Raw genomic sequence first — 19,160 nt, forward strand, 5'->3', positions numbered from 1 at the left:
TCCGGGAATTCGGCTATAACATTTTTGTTATGTAATATTTTTTTATGAAAAAATTTAATACAGTACCCAGAAACATGAACTAAACAAATTCGGTAAAACATTTTTCATAAATATTTTCTATGGTGTCGAAAAAAAATCGATAAAAATCCATATTTTTGCGCGGTACAACTGTATATAACCCCTTAAGTTAAGTGTTTGCATATTTAGACAATAGAAAATACCGTGCATAATCGTTTTTCTAGCACATTAAGATTCGACAGTATCTCCAACAGGATTGACTTTTTTGAAAGTGCCATCCGTCTCCCAAGCACCGTCCATGCGGGATGAGCCCGGGGGATCCCATTGCTTTATCAAGTCTCCCATTTCCGGTTTCTTTTAGAGAAGATATAGACATATACATTTCAATTCTCGAAACTATAAGACATAAAACTATCCGATTCGGAACTTAAACTCGTATGGTATCCGCGAAGATCAAGTTTGTAACAAAATGGTGCGAATTCCACTACCACCATTGAAACGGAAATCTTGTTGCCGAGCAAGTTCGTTTATGTTTTTTGGAAATGTTTTAATAACAAACTTCTGGCCCACTTTTTTGAGGAGTTAAAGACTTTTTATTCTGTTTCCCTACTTTGGTTTTCCCAAGCGCAAAAGAATGAAAAACATTTTTTGAAAGGTTATTTAAAGTGTGTGGAAAAGATAAGTTCCGGGCATTATACAGTCGGGAAAATCAACTATAGCCGGCCTTTCTAGTTAAGTGTTGGGAAACTGTGTACATTTAAAATAACAGGCTAATGATATTGACAAAATTTAAATTGGACTGTTACTTTGCTACATCATCCGCCACGTAACAGCACCTTTAACCTTAAGTGTGGGACACTTAATTTTTCCTTATAACTGCATATGTAGAAAGTAAATGAAGCGCAATTTTTGCCAACGGTAGCCAATTTTTGCCAATTTTTGCCATTTTAAATTTTATATTCATTTAACGGAAAATGTTCATATGGTACCCACAAACGAATCTTGCCCGATTTTCACACGGCAATGGCGGGAGTGAGGCAAGAGTCAAAAAAGCCGGCAGTTGTCAACACATCAATAAAGAGGTCATGCAGAATGCAAAAACGCAAGAGGGGTCGACAAATAGAACGTTCGCCGAGGTATCTTAGCGGCGAACCCTCATTGGAGTCCATGATTTGAGATCCAAGGATGGTCTGATCCCCAAGGTCGTAAATTAGCTTCCGGTCGCTTGTTCGGCTTTGTGTTGCAATTTTTTTAAAGGGATTTTTGTAGTGGAAGTAATTAGATAAAACAAAAAGTTTGAATAATAATTTATCAGGATTTTACTGTGTGTTAAATTTAATTATTTTTTCAAATTGGGAGTGTTTATATTTACATTTTAGCTGGATTTAAAAAAATAAATTCAAACGATGAGACGGGTTTTGTAATAAAGTTTCGCATTATTTTGGAGTAAGTTCAAATTAATTTTGTAGCTGCTTAATTCTGAATCAATACTAGAGCTATTAAATTTTTTTTTGAAAACCTATTATTTTCCAACGTCAACTTGTCTTGTGGGGATTAGCCAGAAGCGTTATCGAGAAATTCTTCGTTGAAAAGCTTAATTGTTCTTTATTCAATATGGATCACATTTTCATAACATATTAAAAATGGCATAAACATTACCATATGTGTGCAATATTATATTAGCTGCCAAGCATTTTTAAGAGCCCGAATTAGTTAATAAACTAATAAGTTCAAACCCGCTCCGTTCAGGGATTTATCTAAGTACGAGGGAGACACACACCTATGCATTCCACAAAAGTGAAAGCGAGAACGGTAACGGATTGCACGAATAAAAAGTCCGAATTTAACAATTGCACGTTATAAGTTATTTATTCTGCAGGCAGATGAAACTGGATGATCATTATTTGTGATATACCAGTTTACGTTGCTAAGAAGTGACTTATTGTAATGAACAGAGAGTGAGGGACGACTAGACATAGCGAAGCTAAAGCTCTCGATAATGGAGAGGGCGGCCCGAAATAGACCTTGTGGAGCTAGAGCTCTCTTAAGATAGGTCCTTTGAAGTCCAGCGGCCGAGAAAGAGTCGTCTTGCGACCAACAAAGGTGATACGTCCATACTTAAGCATAATAAACTAATGTTAAACTAATTAAGCGTCTGCTGCCTGACCCGGCAGTGTTTGTCACAACAAAGTCAGTAGTTGGTAATAATAATACTTTTTTTTATATTCTCGGGACCAACCCGTGAATTCCCCTTCACTGGGAAATGTCCACACACTCTTTGCGATCGCATAACGGACAAACTTAGGGTTATCTTAGCATGGGCAGATAAAAGCGGGCTAGGAGCTAATCCATGCAAGACCGTAAAAAAATATTAGGATGGATCTACACGGAGTTCATAAGACCTATGCTATTTTACGCGGTAGTGATCTTGTGGGCTGCCCCAAGAAACTCCTTTCGTAGGGAAAGCTTTAGGCAAACTAAGGGGATGACGGAGGTCTGCATTACAGGGTGGCTCTGTACCACACCAATTGACGCCCTAGACCTAATCTTGGAGCTGCTGCCTGTAGAGATAATAGGGGTAGCCACGCCATCAGCAATAAGGTTACGATGAGCAGACCTGTGCAAAAGGACTAACTATGGTCATACCAAGTTAGACTTAGCCTAATATGGTCTTTAAAAAAACACCACCGATAACCGCAAGGTTATATGCATTTTTTCAAAATTATTTGATGATAAGCCTTTATAAGAAATATTCTTTACACAAGATTAATCTTAACTTTTATTTCCGTCACCGATCTCGGCTCGGGTCAAAATATGACTGCCTGCCAAATCTTAAATCTGATCCAAAGAACATCGGCCAATAGCTTTTCTCAAACCTTAAGAAGTTTCTATTTGTTTAAAATGTAAGCACATGATGTAAGTATCGCATCCTATTCGAACGGAAGCTGATGTTTACTTTAAGTTTGATTTGTTTATTTCGGTTGGGGCTTCAAGACCGAACCTCAAAGCCAAAGGATTAAGCAATGTCAAAGGCTAATGCGAAGACCGCTGAGATTGAAATTAGAAAAATGTTTATAAATGCCATAAGAGGCCGGGTTTTATGGGTTGGATAACATTTTATGTATTATTAGGATAAATATGTATTATTCTTCAATACAATGGAACTAAAAACAAGAAAGGACGGCAATAGTAGAATTTCCCTTCCACATTTAAACAACTTTTTAAAGTTTAAGCCAGTGCTCGGGAAGGCCCTATTCCAGGGACATAAGAAATTTCATTGGCCTAGCTCTGCCGCAGATACACAGTAAAACTTATGAAACGCCTTGCTCCCAGCCTTTTTTTTGTTATTCGTCACTTATAACATACCTATGCATTAAATTCATATCAATGTATTGCAATATTTTTGCTTTGGAAAAAAACACCCGAAGCCCCTTACTACCCCCTACGACCAAACTATCGACGCAGCACGAAGACAGAAAATAAGAATGATGTGCGTCATACGAGTCCACGTCGGTTTGTTCTATCTCTAACAGTCTTCCAGATCTACGCGTTCATACGCGTTTTTACCGATAGACGGACGGACTGACATGACTACAAAATCTTGACTGTTGATGCTAATCAGGAATATTGTGTATATACTTTATGGGGTCGGGGATGATCCTTCTTCCTATGCAATAATAACATACATTGCACAAATATAATATCCCCCATTCTCTACGAGTACCCGGTATAACTAAGTAAAAGGTAAATTTTTGCACTTGACGACTCGTTATATCCGTTCAGAGAATATTCTATTTTTTTGTTTGTTAAAAGCGTGCAAGGCAAAATAAATCGACCAGTATAGACTTCTATTTATCGAGTTATTTACATTTTATCATAAATAACATATACATACATAATACACATACGGTAAAAGTAATATTTGAATTTTTCAGTACAAGTACTCACAAGTGAAACTTCTCATTCCACACAGGGTTTAGTTCCTGTGGCATTGTCCGAGTTCGTTTTTTGACTTTGCTAACCTGCACCGTCACATATGGATCACTGGTTCCGCTTTTATCCTTCGCTATCAGGCCTTGAGCACAAATCACTGTGTTAAATCAAGTCAAATATAATACGTATCAAATCGTTCGTTTCCAACACCAGGCACCAAAAATCCACCAATTTGTTGCAAGAAAATCCGATTTTTTAAAACGATCATCGCCATGTTAATTAATAATAAAAATTTTTAAGAAAAGAACAATTTATTCATTTATAAATTTTTCCATGAGTTATAATTATTTTGTAAATAATTTTAAAGGGTTTGAAACGAATGCAATTATTATACATTTATTACATTTTAGTGCAGATTAATAGATTTTGAAATATATTTAATTTTAAAGTGTTCAGAATTTATTTTCAAGGGAGAAAGAAGAAGAGAAAAATCGGATGTGCTTAATAAGAATCGTCCGTGTCAGCAGAAATATTTTATAACTGCTGTCCTTTTTTTTTCTTTTGTCATATATGTATTTACACACATCTACATATATTCAATTGGAAACTTAAATCTTCAGTTGATAGGCATAAACAGATATGTACATACAAACAGGTTTGTTAGTAAGTAGACTATGAACTACACATTATAAGTTGGTGCACATTCTATTTTTTAATAGAATAAAAACCAAAAACAATTAAAGCAAGAAAGGAAACCTAACTTCGGGCGGAGCCGAGGTTGATATACCCTTGCAGTTAAAACCGAATATATATCGCAAACATCGGATATAGTTGGCCGATCCTTATGAGAATATCATAACAAAACCAATTATTTACAAAAAAAAATTTAAAAAAAATCGCAAGCCTCTATCTTCAAAAATACCAAAGTTGGTATTACTACCAAATACCATTTCTTATTGTTCAGTTTTATGGCAGCTAAAGGACATAGTCGGCCAATCGTTATAAAATGTGGTATGCTGAATGAACTGACCAAAAATATAATCTGTACAAGTTCAAGCTTTCTATCTTCAAAAACACAAACATTGGTTCTTTTCTGATCGTTCTGTTATACGTCAGCTATAGGTCGGCTATATAGTCGTCCGGTCCGTATGAAATTTGGTATGTTGATTATTTTGCCAAAAATAATACTATATATATCCAGTTATATGGAAGCTATTGGATAAAGTCAGCCGATTTCGGCCGTTCCAACTTATATACTGCGTGCAAAGGATAGCTTTAAAACTAAGAGACTACTTTGCTTAGGAACAGACACATAGACGGACATGCTCATATCAACTCAGAAGGTGATCCTGATCAAGAATATATATACTTTATAGGGTCGGAGATGTCTCCTTCACTGCGTTGCACACTTTTGACCAAAATTGCAAGGGTATAAAAATACAAATTTTACAAATTTATGTTGTACATCACTGTGGACTATAGTTCACGTCGGGGTCGAGCCGCATGCCTAAGTGATTGTGAGGAATTCAATATTTTCTAATTTTGTGCGTTTGATCTGTCAAAACCTGTTATACACTAATTTAAAAGCTATGCTACACGAAAAGCTACCTTATTTTTATATATGCATACATATATACAAGTACATATATACATATGTATATGTATGTATTATATGTTTTTTTATATTTTACATATGTATATTTTTTCAATTAAATTTAAATATTACTTATTAAAATACTATAAATAATTCTATTACTGTACTTCACCCATTCAGTTTCGAAATTTTGTTCAGAAGATATTCAAGAAAAAAATAAAACGTGAAATAAAAGCTAATTTCTTATTATTTGTCATAGTTATTAGTTATATCCTTGCAGTTTATGTAAAATTCCATAGAGCTATCTAAGGGTTCTGTGGCCGAGTGAGTCTCCCAACGTGGGTTGCAACCCTAGCAACTATGGAACGAAAATTTCTGAATTCTTTCTTTCTTTCTTCCGTTAAATTTTAAGCGTGTTGGTCGCTGTTTGCTGACTACTTTACTATTAATGATAATAAGAAAACGACACACAGAATCGTTCTACGGTTTGTAAGTGGAGACAAGTTAGTGGAGACCAAAGATACAATTTTTGTTAAATATGAGCTATTGAATTCTTTGGACCATCTGTTAATAAAACCAAAAACAACCTTATCTTTATAATTCGTTAATGAACAGTGTCAAAAGTAATGGTCCAAGGGTAAAAGTTTTTAAAAGAGAAATGGCTCGAATGCAATTGAGGAGATCAGCTGGGAAACACAAAAAATTAAGGTAACTTAAAGTGAGCACGTGGTTAACAGAGTTAAATTAATTAAAGTCAGTGTAAGTCATAGTCAATCGAACTACCGAACTGAGCGGAGTGCTTTGTCCAAGCTCCGGGAAAACTGCACCGTAATACAGCTAATCAAAAAACTGAGGTAACCCAATATAAGCGAAAAGACGCTGAACTACAATTTATTAAAAGTGACAGACAAGCTTTTTATAACAGTTGTGATGTGCTAAACCAAAACTAGTGCATTGTTCAAAAAAAAAATAAGAGCCACGCAATGAGCTCATTGAGCAACGACCAAAAGAACGAGCGTAGAAGTTCAGTGAACCAAAAAAACGGCTTCTACTCTTACTTTTCAACCCGCGATACCGTAGTGGAAAAATCGGCGATTATAAGCAACCCGGCTTTACTGACCGCTGAAACCCAAAGGGCACGGTCTTGCTCACCCGTTCTGCTCACTCCGACTCCCGCGTCATGGAGTTCGCAGTGTAGAACCCCCCCTCCAATATCGGAAACAACAACTAGCAGCGCTACAACTTCTGCAACAACAGCGAAAACCTCTGCAACTCAAAGTACCGCGACGTCAACGACTACAGCGAGTACAAAAACAACAACCTCGGAAAGTGCCAAAGCGGTAACGGCCACACAGACTGGAATGGATCGCTACATCCAAATTAAGCGCAAGCTTAGTTCGCAGAGTAATCCGGCAGGCAACAAAACAAAAATTAACCGTGTCCTGAAGATCGATGAAGAACCAGACAGATCCACTATTAACCGATTTGCGCTACTGGCGGAGGCTGAGAAAAACCAACCAGGCCAAGACACCGCAAAAAAACCCAAGCCCCCTCCAATCTATATTAGATTGGCACTGTACAGAAAAACTATTACACGTACCAGCTGAAAAGCAGTAAGGGCCTAGTAATAGTAATAGTACAAGTAATAGTAAAGGGAATAGAACCTGATGTTACCGCTGAGGAAATAAAAACCGCCCTTAAAGAAAAGGGCTTCGCCGCCAAAAATGTTATTAACATTCTAAATAAAGATAGAAACCCACAACCCCTCTTCAAGGTCGAGCTTGAGCCAGAAAGCAGGTCGCTGAAGAAGAAAGAAGTCCACCCAATCTACAACCTGCAATATCTTTTGGACCGGAAAATCACTGTTGAAGAGCCACATAAACGCAACGGTCCAGTGCAATGCACTTATTGTCAAGATTATGAACACACAAGGTCTTACTGCTCATTTTGGGCTGTCTGTGTAGTTTGCAGCGATGCCCACAACTCCGCTTACTGCACTACAAACAAGGACTTTACCGTGAAAAAATGTGGAAACTGCAGAGGCAACCATACGGCAAACTATAGAGGATGTATGGTGTATAAGGAGTTAAAAAGTCGCATGCGTCAAGCGACCGCAACGCGCAACCAAAATCCACAGAATGCGTACATTGCATCAAAAACTACGCCAGAAGTCTTCTTCGCCAAAGGTGCGAGATCCTTATTCGGTAAACTAAACACCACCAACGGCTTCTCCTATGCCGAGGCTCTACGATCTGGAAGGGAAATTCCAATTCAGCCTTACTCTCAAAGCGCTCAACAGGCCCCAGAACAGCCACACAGCAACACGGAAACTATGATGCTTACCCTCCAACAAAGTTTGATGGAGCTTATGTCATTCATGAAAACGACCATGCAAACGCTTGTTCAAAACCAGAACATGGTGATACAGCTGAACGTAGCACAACAGTCTAAATAATCTATGCAGGCGCTACGAATATCAATGTGGAACGCCAATGGTGTCTCTCGGCATAAACTAGAATTGTCACAATTCTTGACCGAAAACTATATTGACGTTATGCTACTGGTGGAAACGCATCTTACAAGCAAATAAAACTTTCATATAAGAGGCTACACAATCTACCGGACAGATCATCCAGATGGGACAGCCCACGGCGGAACCGGAGTTCTAATCAGAGAACGCATTAAACATCATTTTCACAAAAGGTTTGCAACAAACTAGTTGCAGGCCACATCGATACGAATTCAGTCAAGCAACGGAATCTTTTCAATCGCTGCCGTTTACTGCCCTCCTCGTTTCTCAATCTCGGAAGGACAATTTATGGACTTCTACAATTCACTTGGGGATCATTTTATAGCCGCAGGAGACTACAACGCCAAACATACGCACTGGGGATAACGTCTAGTGACTCCCAAAGGAAGAAAATTGTACAATGCAATTATAAATGTGAAAAATAAACTGGACTACGTTTCCCCTGGAAGTCCCACATACTGGCCAACAGACTCACGAAAGCTCCCAGACCTTATTGGGAAACATATACCCCACATAAAAAACATGCCTCGCAATCTAATAAGTGCCAAAGCAGTCTCGGACTTATCATCAGACCAGTCGCCTGTGATTCTAATGGTTCTTCAAAGCCCAGAAATAACCGAACACCCTTTCAGCCTGACGACGCCAAAAACGAACTGGCTAAAATACAAAAAGCACGTGAGTGCCCACATTGAACTCGGCCCGGAATTTAACATGGAATCGGACATCGACTACACTACGAGCGCCCTGAAAGAAGTACTCGTTGCGGCAGCTTAAATCTCTACTCCCCATGGGAAAGAAGAAGACCGAAACAAATACTTCAAATCTAATCAGCAAATCGAACAGCTCGTGCGAGAAAATAGGCGCACGTGTCGCGATTGGCAAAACAGCAGATCACCAGCTTCAAAACAACGCCTTAAGGAAGCAACCCGATCACTCGACCAGGCTCTTCACCAACAGGAAGAAAATGCACAGCTGAAGTACATCCAGAATCTCTCGCCAACAAGCACAAACTACCCCCTGTGGAGGGCCCACCCAAATGCTTGTTAACTTGTATAATACTACACCTGGAAGCTTGCAATATTATACCGGCATACCAATTTGGCTTCCGAAAAAACAACGGAACCATCGAACAAGTGAACAGATTAACATCTGAAAAACGCTCAGCCTTCGAACAGCGAGAATAATGCAGCGCTATTTTCCTCGACGTATCTCAAGCTTTCGACCGAGTTTGGCGCATCGGCCTCATGCACAAAATTAAAATGTATTTGCCAACATACATACACCCACAAGCTACTGGAATCATACCTCTACAATAGGATATTCTCAGTGAGATGCAACGCAGCTTCTTCGGGCGACTACACCATCGAAGCTGGAGTTCCACAAGGAAGCGCACTCGGCCCGTGTCTATAGTATTGTATACTGCGGATATTCCTACGAGCGCACATCTAACAACGTCGACGTTCGCCGATGATACCGCTATCCTTAGTAGCTCCAGATGCCCAACGCAGGCAACAACCCAACTGGCTAATCATCTCACAATAGTGGAAAGGTGGCTGTCCGACTGGCGCATTAAAATAAACGAACAAAAGTGTAAACATATAACGTTTACTCTTATTAGACAAACATGCCCTCCGCTTTTACTAAACGGTATGCAGATCCCTCAAGCTAACGAAGTAACGTCCACCTTGATAGACGACTTATCTGGCGTAAGCACATTGAATGCAAAAAGATGCACCTAAAACTGAAAGCCAGCAGCCTCCACCAGCAGCCTAAACTCACGATCGCCACTGTGCCTCGACTACAAGTTACTACTCTACAATTCAGTCCTAAAGCCAATCTGGACGTATGGCTCCCAGCTGTGGGGGAACGCGAGCAGCAGCAACATAGACATCATACAGCGCGCACAATCAAAAATCTTGAGAACTATCTTGAAATAGTTGAAAATCTTGAAAACATCCACCGGGATCTGGGCATCCTCGCAGTGAAAGACGAAATCCAGAAGCAAAAAGAGTCATACAAAGAAAAACTGTCTTCGCACCCAAATTTTCTCGCTCGGCGATTGACTCGGGTTTCTAGCGTATCCCGCCTGAGACGCAACGACCTCCCAACCCAGCAATCGATTTTTAGGGCCGTCTAACTCCGTATCAGTCAATATGACTGTTAGTTAAGTTGAAAATATAAGTGTAAAAGTAAAAAAAGTGACATAATAAATTAAGCCACTCTTGAATCTACAAGCTTCGGAGGCTTACAAATAAGACCACAATCGGTATAACAAGGCAAAGAGGAATGCCTGGACAAGGCTTTGCAGAAGCATTCAGGGGACTTCGGAGGCCTCTCGCTTCACTACAGGAAGTAACTTCATATAAAAAAAAAAAAAAAAAATAACTTGAAATGAGCATGTGGTTAACAGAGTTAAATCAATTAAAGTCAGTGTAAGTGACATAATAAATTAAGCCATAAAGGAATCTTTATAAATAGGAATCCACTCATTTTCTCCCGTAGAACCTTTCTATTACTTTCTATTTACTTTGTAATTGAGGATACGCGGAAGAATGAAATTATCGGAGCAGTATCCTTGGTAATTGAACGCAATTTTATCCATAACTGTGCGTGGCCGCCTGAAAGATGTAGTGGTCAACGATACTTACCGCGGAAAAACAAAAACCTGGATGCTACAAAATGTCATTGAACTGCAAGGACAAGCTGATCAAGTTTTACGAATCTTAAGGACCGACGGTAAAGCGTCATTCGGCTCCAGCGGAACAGTGGGCGACTCCTGCCAATGTGATCCTCCTGTGAGCCTCGATTTTGCCTCTTGACAATTAGCCGCCAACGCTGCTCCAAAGTCCAAGCTTTGAGTGACTACCACTCATCTCATGGCTGGATATTGAGCGAGGCGCAATGCAGAATATCATTTGATTGGACACACATTAAAAATGAAAAAAAATTCCATTGCGCTGAGAACGATGGATTTTTGGACATCCAAGTACTTATTTAGTTAAAGGCAACAGAGACTTGCTTTTTGTTTAAACCCTACAGAACTCTCAATTTTATATTTTTTCACTCAACCCCAAGGTTTTTGTAATATTACCTTTCAAAAGAACTTTAGTCAAGTAGCACTTAAATTTTATAGACACAAATTAATAATTGCGCGATAAACCGTTTGAAACCCTTTAAATCTCTAGGCCCAGATGAAATATTTCCAGCCCAATATTTCTGGGTAGTGGCACAGGAGGTGCGTCCCAATTAAGGATCTAACAGACCTCATGGATATCGCTCCACGCGGAGTAGTTGCCTTCACCTGGATAACTGGATGGGACCGCGAACCGTACAGATTTTTTTTCGGAAACTTTCAAAAAATGAACTGTTTCTTGCAAGAAAATATTTGGTTTACAAATTAGAACTAGTAGAGACGTTGAGTCGCCAGACAATGTACCAGAGTCGCCACACATATCCTTGCGTTTTAGCCAAATAACGCAATGGAGTCTGGAGCCGAAGCTAATAGATCTGCTGTCAAGCTAAAAGAGGATGCTGCGAAGAAGCGCAAAGGTTGTTCCTTCCAGAACAAAGAGGTTCTACATCATAAGCACGAGGCTTTAGCGGGGAGTAAAGATTTCACCATTATGCCCCTTAAGCTATCAGGGGCCTGGGTTCACCCTGGGTACTACCAAAGATTATAAAGTTCACAGATGGTACATCTCATAAAAACAAAAATCTCATACAAACCGCTGAAACGAGCGGGTTCCAAAGCGCGACAAGTTAAGCTTAAGAAATTTTTTGCGTGACAATGAATGAAGGATAGCCGAGTGAAAGATTTCTTGACTGATGTGCAGAGTGAAACGAGTTCAAATCAGGCTTTTTTATTCCCTTGCAAAGGGTATTATAATTTTGGTCAAAAGTGTGGAACGCAGTGAAGGAGACACCTCCGACCCTATAAAGTATTTATCTCCTTGATTAGGATCACCTCCTGAGTTAATATAAGCATGTCCGTCTTTCTGTCTGTTTCTACGCGAACTAGTCTCTCTCTTTTAAAGATATTGACCTGAAACTTTGCAAACACACCCATCTTTACTTTGCAGTATATAAGTCGGAACGGCCGGGATCGGCTGATTACATCCTTAAGCTGCCATATAACTGATCGGATATTCTGTAACTTTGTTGTTTTTTGAGTTAGAGTTCGGATTTTGCATGAATGCTATTTTTGACAAAATATTACGACATACCAAATTTCATAAGGATCGGCCGACTATATCCTTTAGCTGCCACATAACTGAACGATCTGAAATGGTATTTGGTAAATATACCAACTTAAGTTTTTTTTCAAGATTGAAGTTTGGGACTTTTTTAAATTTTGTAATGTAATAAATTGGTTTTATTATGATATTCTCATAATGATCGGCCAACTTTATCCGATTTTTGCGATATATATCCGGTTTTAGTTAGTTAGATTTCCTTCCTTGTTCTATTTTAAATCTATTTAAAAAGTAATAGAGCTCCACTGCTGGCCTGCTTTTCGCCAGGCCGTTGGCGATCCAAATTGTGACGTCTAGTCCCGTTTGCATAAGGACTTGCAGACAGTGGCGATCATTTGGGTCATTTGACCCATAACTTTTTTCATCATTCTCTCGAACATGGCCTCCATTCTGGCCTCCAATCGTGTTGAAGTGGGGCGGCTGGTACCGTAGTGCAGCTGCCTGCTTGGGGTCAAAAAAGTTTTTCGCTCTCTTATAGGACAGAAGAGAGTTTTCTCTCTTAATTTCTTGCGAAAGACCCCAGCAGGCCGCAGAGCGAATTCTTAATCTCTTTCTTACGCTCATCGTTCGTTCATCTTACGCTCATACTCTCATTAAATGCTTTCAGTTGGTTGGCCAGCGTTTCAGTTGATCTTCGTATGTATGCGTGTCACACATTCACATACACGGGTGTATGTGTGCGTGCGATTTCGTTTCGAAGCCAGCGCACAAAATGTCGATTGTGTCAATGTTATTAACCAGGGACCGTAATTGTTATAATTTTTAAAATAAAAATTATTTGTTGATTTTTTTGACAAAAATTGAAATATAACTCTTAATTTCAGTTTTAATTACAATAATTAAGAATAAGAATTGTTTTTCAATTTTTATAAAAAAAAATAAAAACAAGAAAGAAAAGCTAACTTCGGGCGGAGCCGAAGTTTATATACCCTTGCAGCTAAAACCGGATATATATCGCAAACATCGGATATAGTTGGCCGATCCTTATGAAATTTGGTAGGATGGATCAAAATATAATCTGTACCAAGTTCCAGCTTTCTATCTTCAAAAACACAAAAGTTGGGTCATTTCCGATCGGTTAGTTATATGGCAGCTATAGGATATAGTCGGCCGATCCTAATGAAATTTGGTAGGTTGGATCAACTAACCAAAAATAGAGTCTGTACTAAATTCCAGCTTTCTATCTTCAAAAACACGAAAGTTGGGTCATTTCCGATCGTTGAGTTATATGGCAGCTATAGGATATAGTCGGCCGATCCTTATGAAATTTGGCATGTCGTATTATTTTGCCAAAAATAGCTCTCATGTCAAATTTGAACTTTCTAACTCTAAAAACACCAAAGTTATACCATTTCCGATCAATCAGTTATATGGCAGCTATAGGATATAGTCGGCCGATCCCGGCCGTTCCGACTTATATACTGCGTGCAAAGGAAAGAAGGGTGTGTGCAAAGTTTCAAGACGATAGCTTTAAAACTGAGAGACTAGTTCGCGTAGAAACAGACAGACGGACAGACGGACAGACGGACATGCTCATATCAACTCAGGAGGTGATCCTGATCAAGAATATATATACTTTATAGGGTCGGAGATGTCTCCTTCACTGCGTTGCACACTTTTGGACAAAATTATAATACCCTCTGCAAGGGTATAATAAAAATTATGATTCAATTTTTATTAAAACAAGAAAGGAAAGCTAACTTCGGGCGGAGCCGAAGTTGATATACCCTTGCAGTTAAAACCGGAATATAGAATAGAATCTGTACCAAGTTCCAGCTTTCTATCTTCAAAAACACGAAAGTTGGGTCATTTCCGATCGTTCAGTTATATGACAGCTATAGGATATAGTCGGCCGATCCTTATGAAATTTGGCATGTCGTAATGTTTTGTCAAAAATAGCACTCATGTCAAATTTGAACTCTCTAACTCTAAAAACACCAAAGTTATACCATTTCCGATCAATCAGTTATATGGCAGCTATAGGATATAGTCGGCCGATCCCGGTCGTTCCGACTTATATACTGCGTGCAAAGGAAAGAAGGGTGTGTGCAAAGTTTCAAGACGATAGCTTTAAAACTGAGAGACTAGTTCGCGTAGAAACAGACAGACAGACGGACAGACAGACGGACAGACGGACAGACGGACAGACGGACAGACGGACAGACGGACATGCTCATATCAACTCAGGAGGTGATCCTGATCAAGAATATATATACTTTATAGGGTCGGAGATGTCTCCTTCACTGCGTTGCACACTTTTGACCAAAATTATAATACCCTCTGCAAGGGTATAAAAATTGAAAATAAGTGTTACGATTCAATTTTTATTATAAAAATTGAATGCGAATAACTTCTGAACCGAGTGGACTATTAAAAAACCGCTTACATTTTTATGATCTGTGGCGCAGTAACTTTCAAATGATGTATCGAATGTCCTTAAAGGACATAATCAAGGATTCCTCAATTATTCAATTTATTTAGTTATATTTCTAGTGTGGGTCAACAGGGGTAAATTGGGAATCAATGTCCAATACTATCGAGACCACCGCATTGAAGTAAAGACGCTTGGCGTGATTGAGCTGCATGAAGCATGAAAATTGAAAATGTGCGGAACGAGTTTTAAATAAGATAGGAGCAAGTCTACACTGTCACTTCAGACAATGGCAAGAATGTCATGAATAGCGAACTCCGACTTATAGGTAAACAAATTAAATGCATAACATTACACTTAAAAATTACAATACTATTTTAAAATTATGGATACATCCCCATCCTCTTGGATGTTCCAACAAGGTGGATCTCAACGTACACTATGTTGAAAAACGTATGCGTATACAAGGAGTTTTCAAAAGAAAACCTAAGTGAAACATTGCAGTTAACGGAATTAAATTGGAAGGAAATTAACCTGCTGTTGGCGGCACTAGAACCTATTTTTATAGCCACTCAAAAATTGCAAAGCGAACAATAATATTTCGGCGATTTTTATAAGCTTTGGCTTGAAACGAAGTTAATACAACAAATATTTCAATATAATCGAAATAATTTTAAGAAACTCTGTGTGTACTTTTACATGGTTGGCCCACACTTGAAAATTTCTAGTAGAAATATAACTAAATAAATTAAATAATTGAGGAATCCTTGATTAAAACATTTTTAGGACCTGTTTTTTTAATAAAGAGTAATACTGTCATTGCAGATGCCATTATTAAAAAATGTTTCTTCACATAATTCACATAATCGAGTCTTCCTTTTGTAAGGAACACTGTTATTTATGGAATTATTAAGGAATCCTTGATTATGTCCTTTAAGGACATTCGATACATCATTTGAAATTGGTTTTTTTAATAGTCCACTCGGTTCAGAAGTTATTCGATTTCAATTTTTATTTTCAATTTTTATAATAAAAATTGAATCGTAACACTTATTTTCAATTTTTTTAATAAAAATTGAATCATAATTTTTATTTTTATTTTTTTTTATAAAAATTGAAAAATAATTCTTATTCTTAATCATTCTTATAAAAATCGAAAATAAGAGTTATATTTCAATTTTAACAATAGAAATTGAAATAAAAGTTTATTTTGTTTCTGGATTCACCGTTAAAAAATGGTATATGTGTCCTTTTCCCACTCCCCACAAAAGCTTTTTTGTCGTTAAATTTTTTTGAACTCATAAGTCTTATTTGCAGTCCCTGCTATTTATATTATATTTTTATTTTTTTAATGTGTTTTAAAATCACCTTAAAATCGCCTCAGTTCGCAGTGGAATTCGCTGTAAAAATCTCTATAAGAGCGGGTTCTACGGCATATTAGCAGGCCGCGTCGTGGAACCCGCGTAAAAATGAAAACATTTGAGAGCGGGTTCCACGACAAACAACTGGCAGATGAGAGAGGGAAAGGTAGAATTCTATTTTTAGAATGTAACATCTTTGCTTCTTACGCTTCTTACCCTTGAGGTCCAGGGTTTGATTTCATGAGTGGAGGTTGTTTCAATATTTAAAAAATGTATTTTAGTTTTATGATTATTTTCATAATATTTACTTTTATTATTTTTCATTATTTCTTTTTTATACTTACTTTATTATTATTATTTTTTATTTCATTCTATTACTATTGTTGTAAAAATAATTTTTTTCATTAAATTAATTTTCCTATGAGGAAGAGGAACATAGTGACGGACGTGTCGGATGGCAAAATGGCGGATGACAAAATTAAAGATAAAAAACAAGAGAGGAAAGTTAACTTCGGGCGGAGCCGAAGTTGATATACCCTTGCAGTTAAAAGCGAATATATATCGCAAACATCGGATAAAGGGTGCCGATCCTTATGAGAATATCATCATAAAACCAATTAATTACAATAAAATATAATTATTATCGGATTAACTGACCAAAAATAGAATGTGTACCAAGTTCCAGTTTTCTATCTTCAAAAACATGAAAGTTGGGTCATTTCCGATCGTTCAGTTATATGGCAGCTATAGGATATAGTCGGCCGATCCTTATGAAATTTGGTAGGTTGGATCAACTGACCAAAAATAAAATATGTACCAAGTTCAAGCTTTCTATCTTCAAAAACACGAAAGTTGGGTCATTTCCGATCGTTCAGTTATATGGCAGTTATAGGATATAGTCTGCCGATCCTTATAAAATTGGCATGTCGTATTATTTTGGCAAAAATAGGTCTCGTGTAAAATTTGAACTCTTTTACTCACCAAAACACCAAAAACACCATAAGATATAGTCGGCCGATCCCGGTCGTTCCGACTTATATACTGCGTGAAAAGAAAAGAAGGGTGTGTGAAAAGTTTCAAGTCGATAGCTTTTAAACTTCTTTGCGTAGAAACAGACCGACGGACAGACGGACATGCTCATATCAACTCATGAGGTGTTCCTGATCAAGAATATATATACTTTATAGGGTCGGAGATGTCTCCTTCACTGTGTTGCACACTTTTGGACAAAATTTTAATACTCTCTGCAATGGTATAAAAAGAATTACGAAAAAAAGGAAAAGTTCGAAGTTCTTAAAGGAATCTGAACATAGGAAAATTGTAGACCCAGCAACTACGCTATTCAGTAAGCAACCAGCCTGACTCGATCGGTAGCGATCAAAAATACTTTTTGTACTACTACCACATTGGCGCATAAAAAACAGAAACGAGAAATTAAAATTGAAATTTGGAAGCCAAAACAGTTTTACGCCGTCGTGCGAGCAGTGACACATACCTACAAGGCCACACATTTTTTTTTAAATGCATGTGAAGAGTTTTAAAAGTATAATCGCATGCATGTGCGTTCCCCCCTCACCAACAAGCTCGATGAAAAAATTTGACCGTTTTGGGCCCTGATGTCCCATTTATGTACTTTAAAATTATTGCCCCAAGGTAGCATCCTCGTCCTTATTCTATACTCCATCTTTAGATATGCCTTTACAAGCTCCAATCACTGAAGTTGATGAAGAACACAACCCTCGCCGATGAAACTGCTGTCCTAACAAAATGAAAAAGTATTTTGGCTGCCAAATTTCCATTGAAAGTGTATCTAAACTCTTGGTTAACCCATGACCTGGAACATTCAAGAAAACGCCGAAAAAATGTGCCAATGTACCGTTCACCAATTTGCGAAGTAGCTGGCTGAAGTCAGCCGCAACTTAAGTTCAATCAGAGCCCTTCCTTCATACAAGTTCTAAATTTATGAGTCCATATAAGCCCCAAGCCTTTTTGCGGATTCCCGATTATCGAGTCGCCGCAAAAACCAGCCTCATAAAAATTCGGATCTTGCAAGCGGAAACACTGAAAGATCTCTGGTGCTCCGTGGTTTAGGCGCTTAAAATTGGAGACACCCTGCAGGGAATCACTCGGAAAGGCTAAATGAGCGCCCCAACAGTCTAGCCAAACAACTTGGTACCGCTGCTATTAACGGCGCTAAACAAAGTAAAGGAATCAACAAAAGACTGAAACGACACCACCCTCAAGACCAACCAGAACGGATTTTGACCAAGCAATTTGACCACCCTCAACCTCTTGCCCTAAAAAGCACTTAATTACATAAACTAATTATTGTAATAAACTATAAAACCCGATAAGATGAAGCTGCCAATTGTGTAGCAGTGTGCTAATCTAAAAAATTATATTTAAAAAATTATTTACATAAAAAAAAAAAACAAGAAAGGAAAGCTAACTCCGAGCGGATATACCCTTGCAGTTAAGATCGGATATAATTCACAAATATCGGATATAGTTGGTCGACCCTTATGAGAATATCATAATATAACCAATTTATTACAATAAAGCTAAAACAAAGTCCCAAGCTTTTATCTTCAAAAATACAAATGTTGGTATTTTTGCCAAATACCACTTTCTATCGTAGCAGCTATAAGATATAGATCGATCGTTATGAATTATGGTGTGTCGTATTTTTTTCCAAAAATAGCATTCAAGCAAAATCCGAACTCTAACTTAAACAAGAAAAAAAAGCTAACTATAGTTTATATACCCTTGCAGTTAAAAGCGAATATATGGTATATCGAAAAAATCGGTTATAGATGGCAAATCCTTATTAGAATATAATAATATAACCAATTTATTACAATACAGAATCTAAAAAAAAGCCCAAAATTCTATCTTCAAAAATACAAAAGATGTTATTTTTACTAAAAACCAAAAACCATTTATACCGTTCCGAAATTTTTTAGAATTTGATCGTTTTGAAATTTGGTAGGTCGGATCAACTGACAAAAATTAGAATCTGTACGAAGTTCTATTCTCAAAAACTCGAAAGTTCCGTCATTTCCAATCGGTCAGTTTAATGACAGCTATGGAATATACAAGA

At 37.8% G+C, this 19,160-nt stretch overlaps 1 protein-coding gene across 1 annotated transcript in view; it reads right to left on the bottom strand.

Annotated features, from left to right (window-relative positions):
* The window catches only part of unc-13, a gene marked incomplete at its 5' end in the record, with an annotated part of 135,131 nt that overhangs the window by 93,246 nt on the left and 22,725 nt on the right, over positions 1-19,160 (bottom strand). Inside the window, one exon of the mRNA XM_070282486.1 lies at positions 3,967-4,108. Coding sequence (XP_070138587.1) covers positions 3,967-4,108 — 142 coding nt within the window. The remainder of the gene's footprint in view (positions 1-3,966; positions 4,109-19,160) is intronic.

The sequence above is a fragment of the Drosophila bipectinata genome, chromosome 4 (genome assembly GCF_030179905.1).
Source record: "Drosophila bipectinata strain 14024-0381.07 chromosome 4, DbipHiC1v2, whole genome shotgun sequence".
In the NCBI taxonomy this organism is placed as follows: Eukaryota; Metazoa; Arthropoda; class Insecta; order Diptera; family Drosophilidae; genus Drosophila; species Drosophila bipectinata.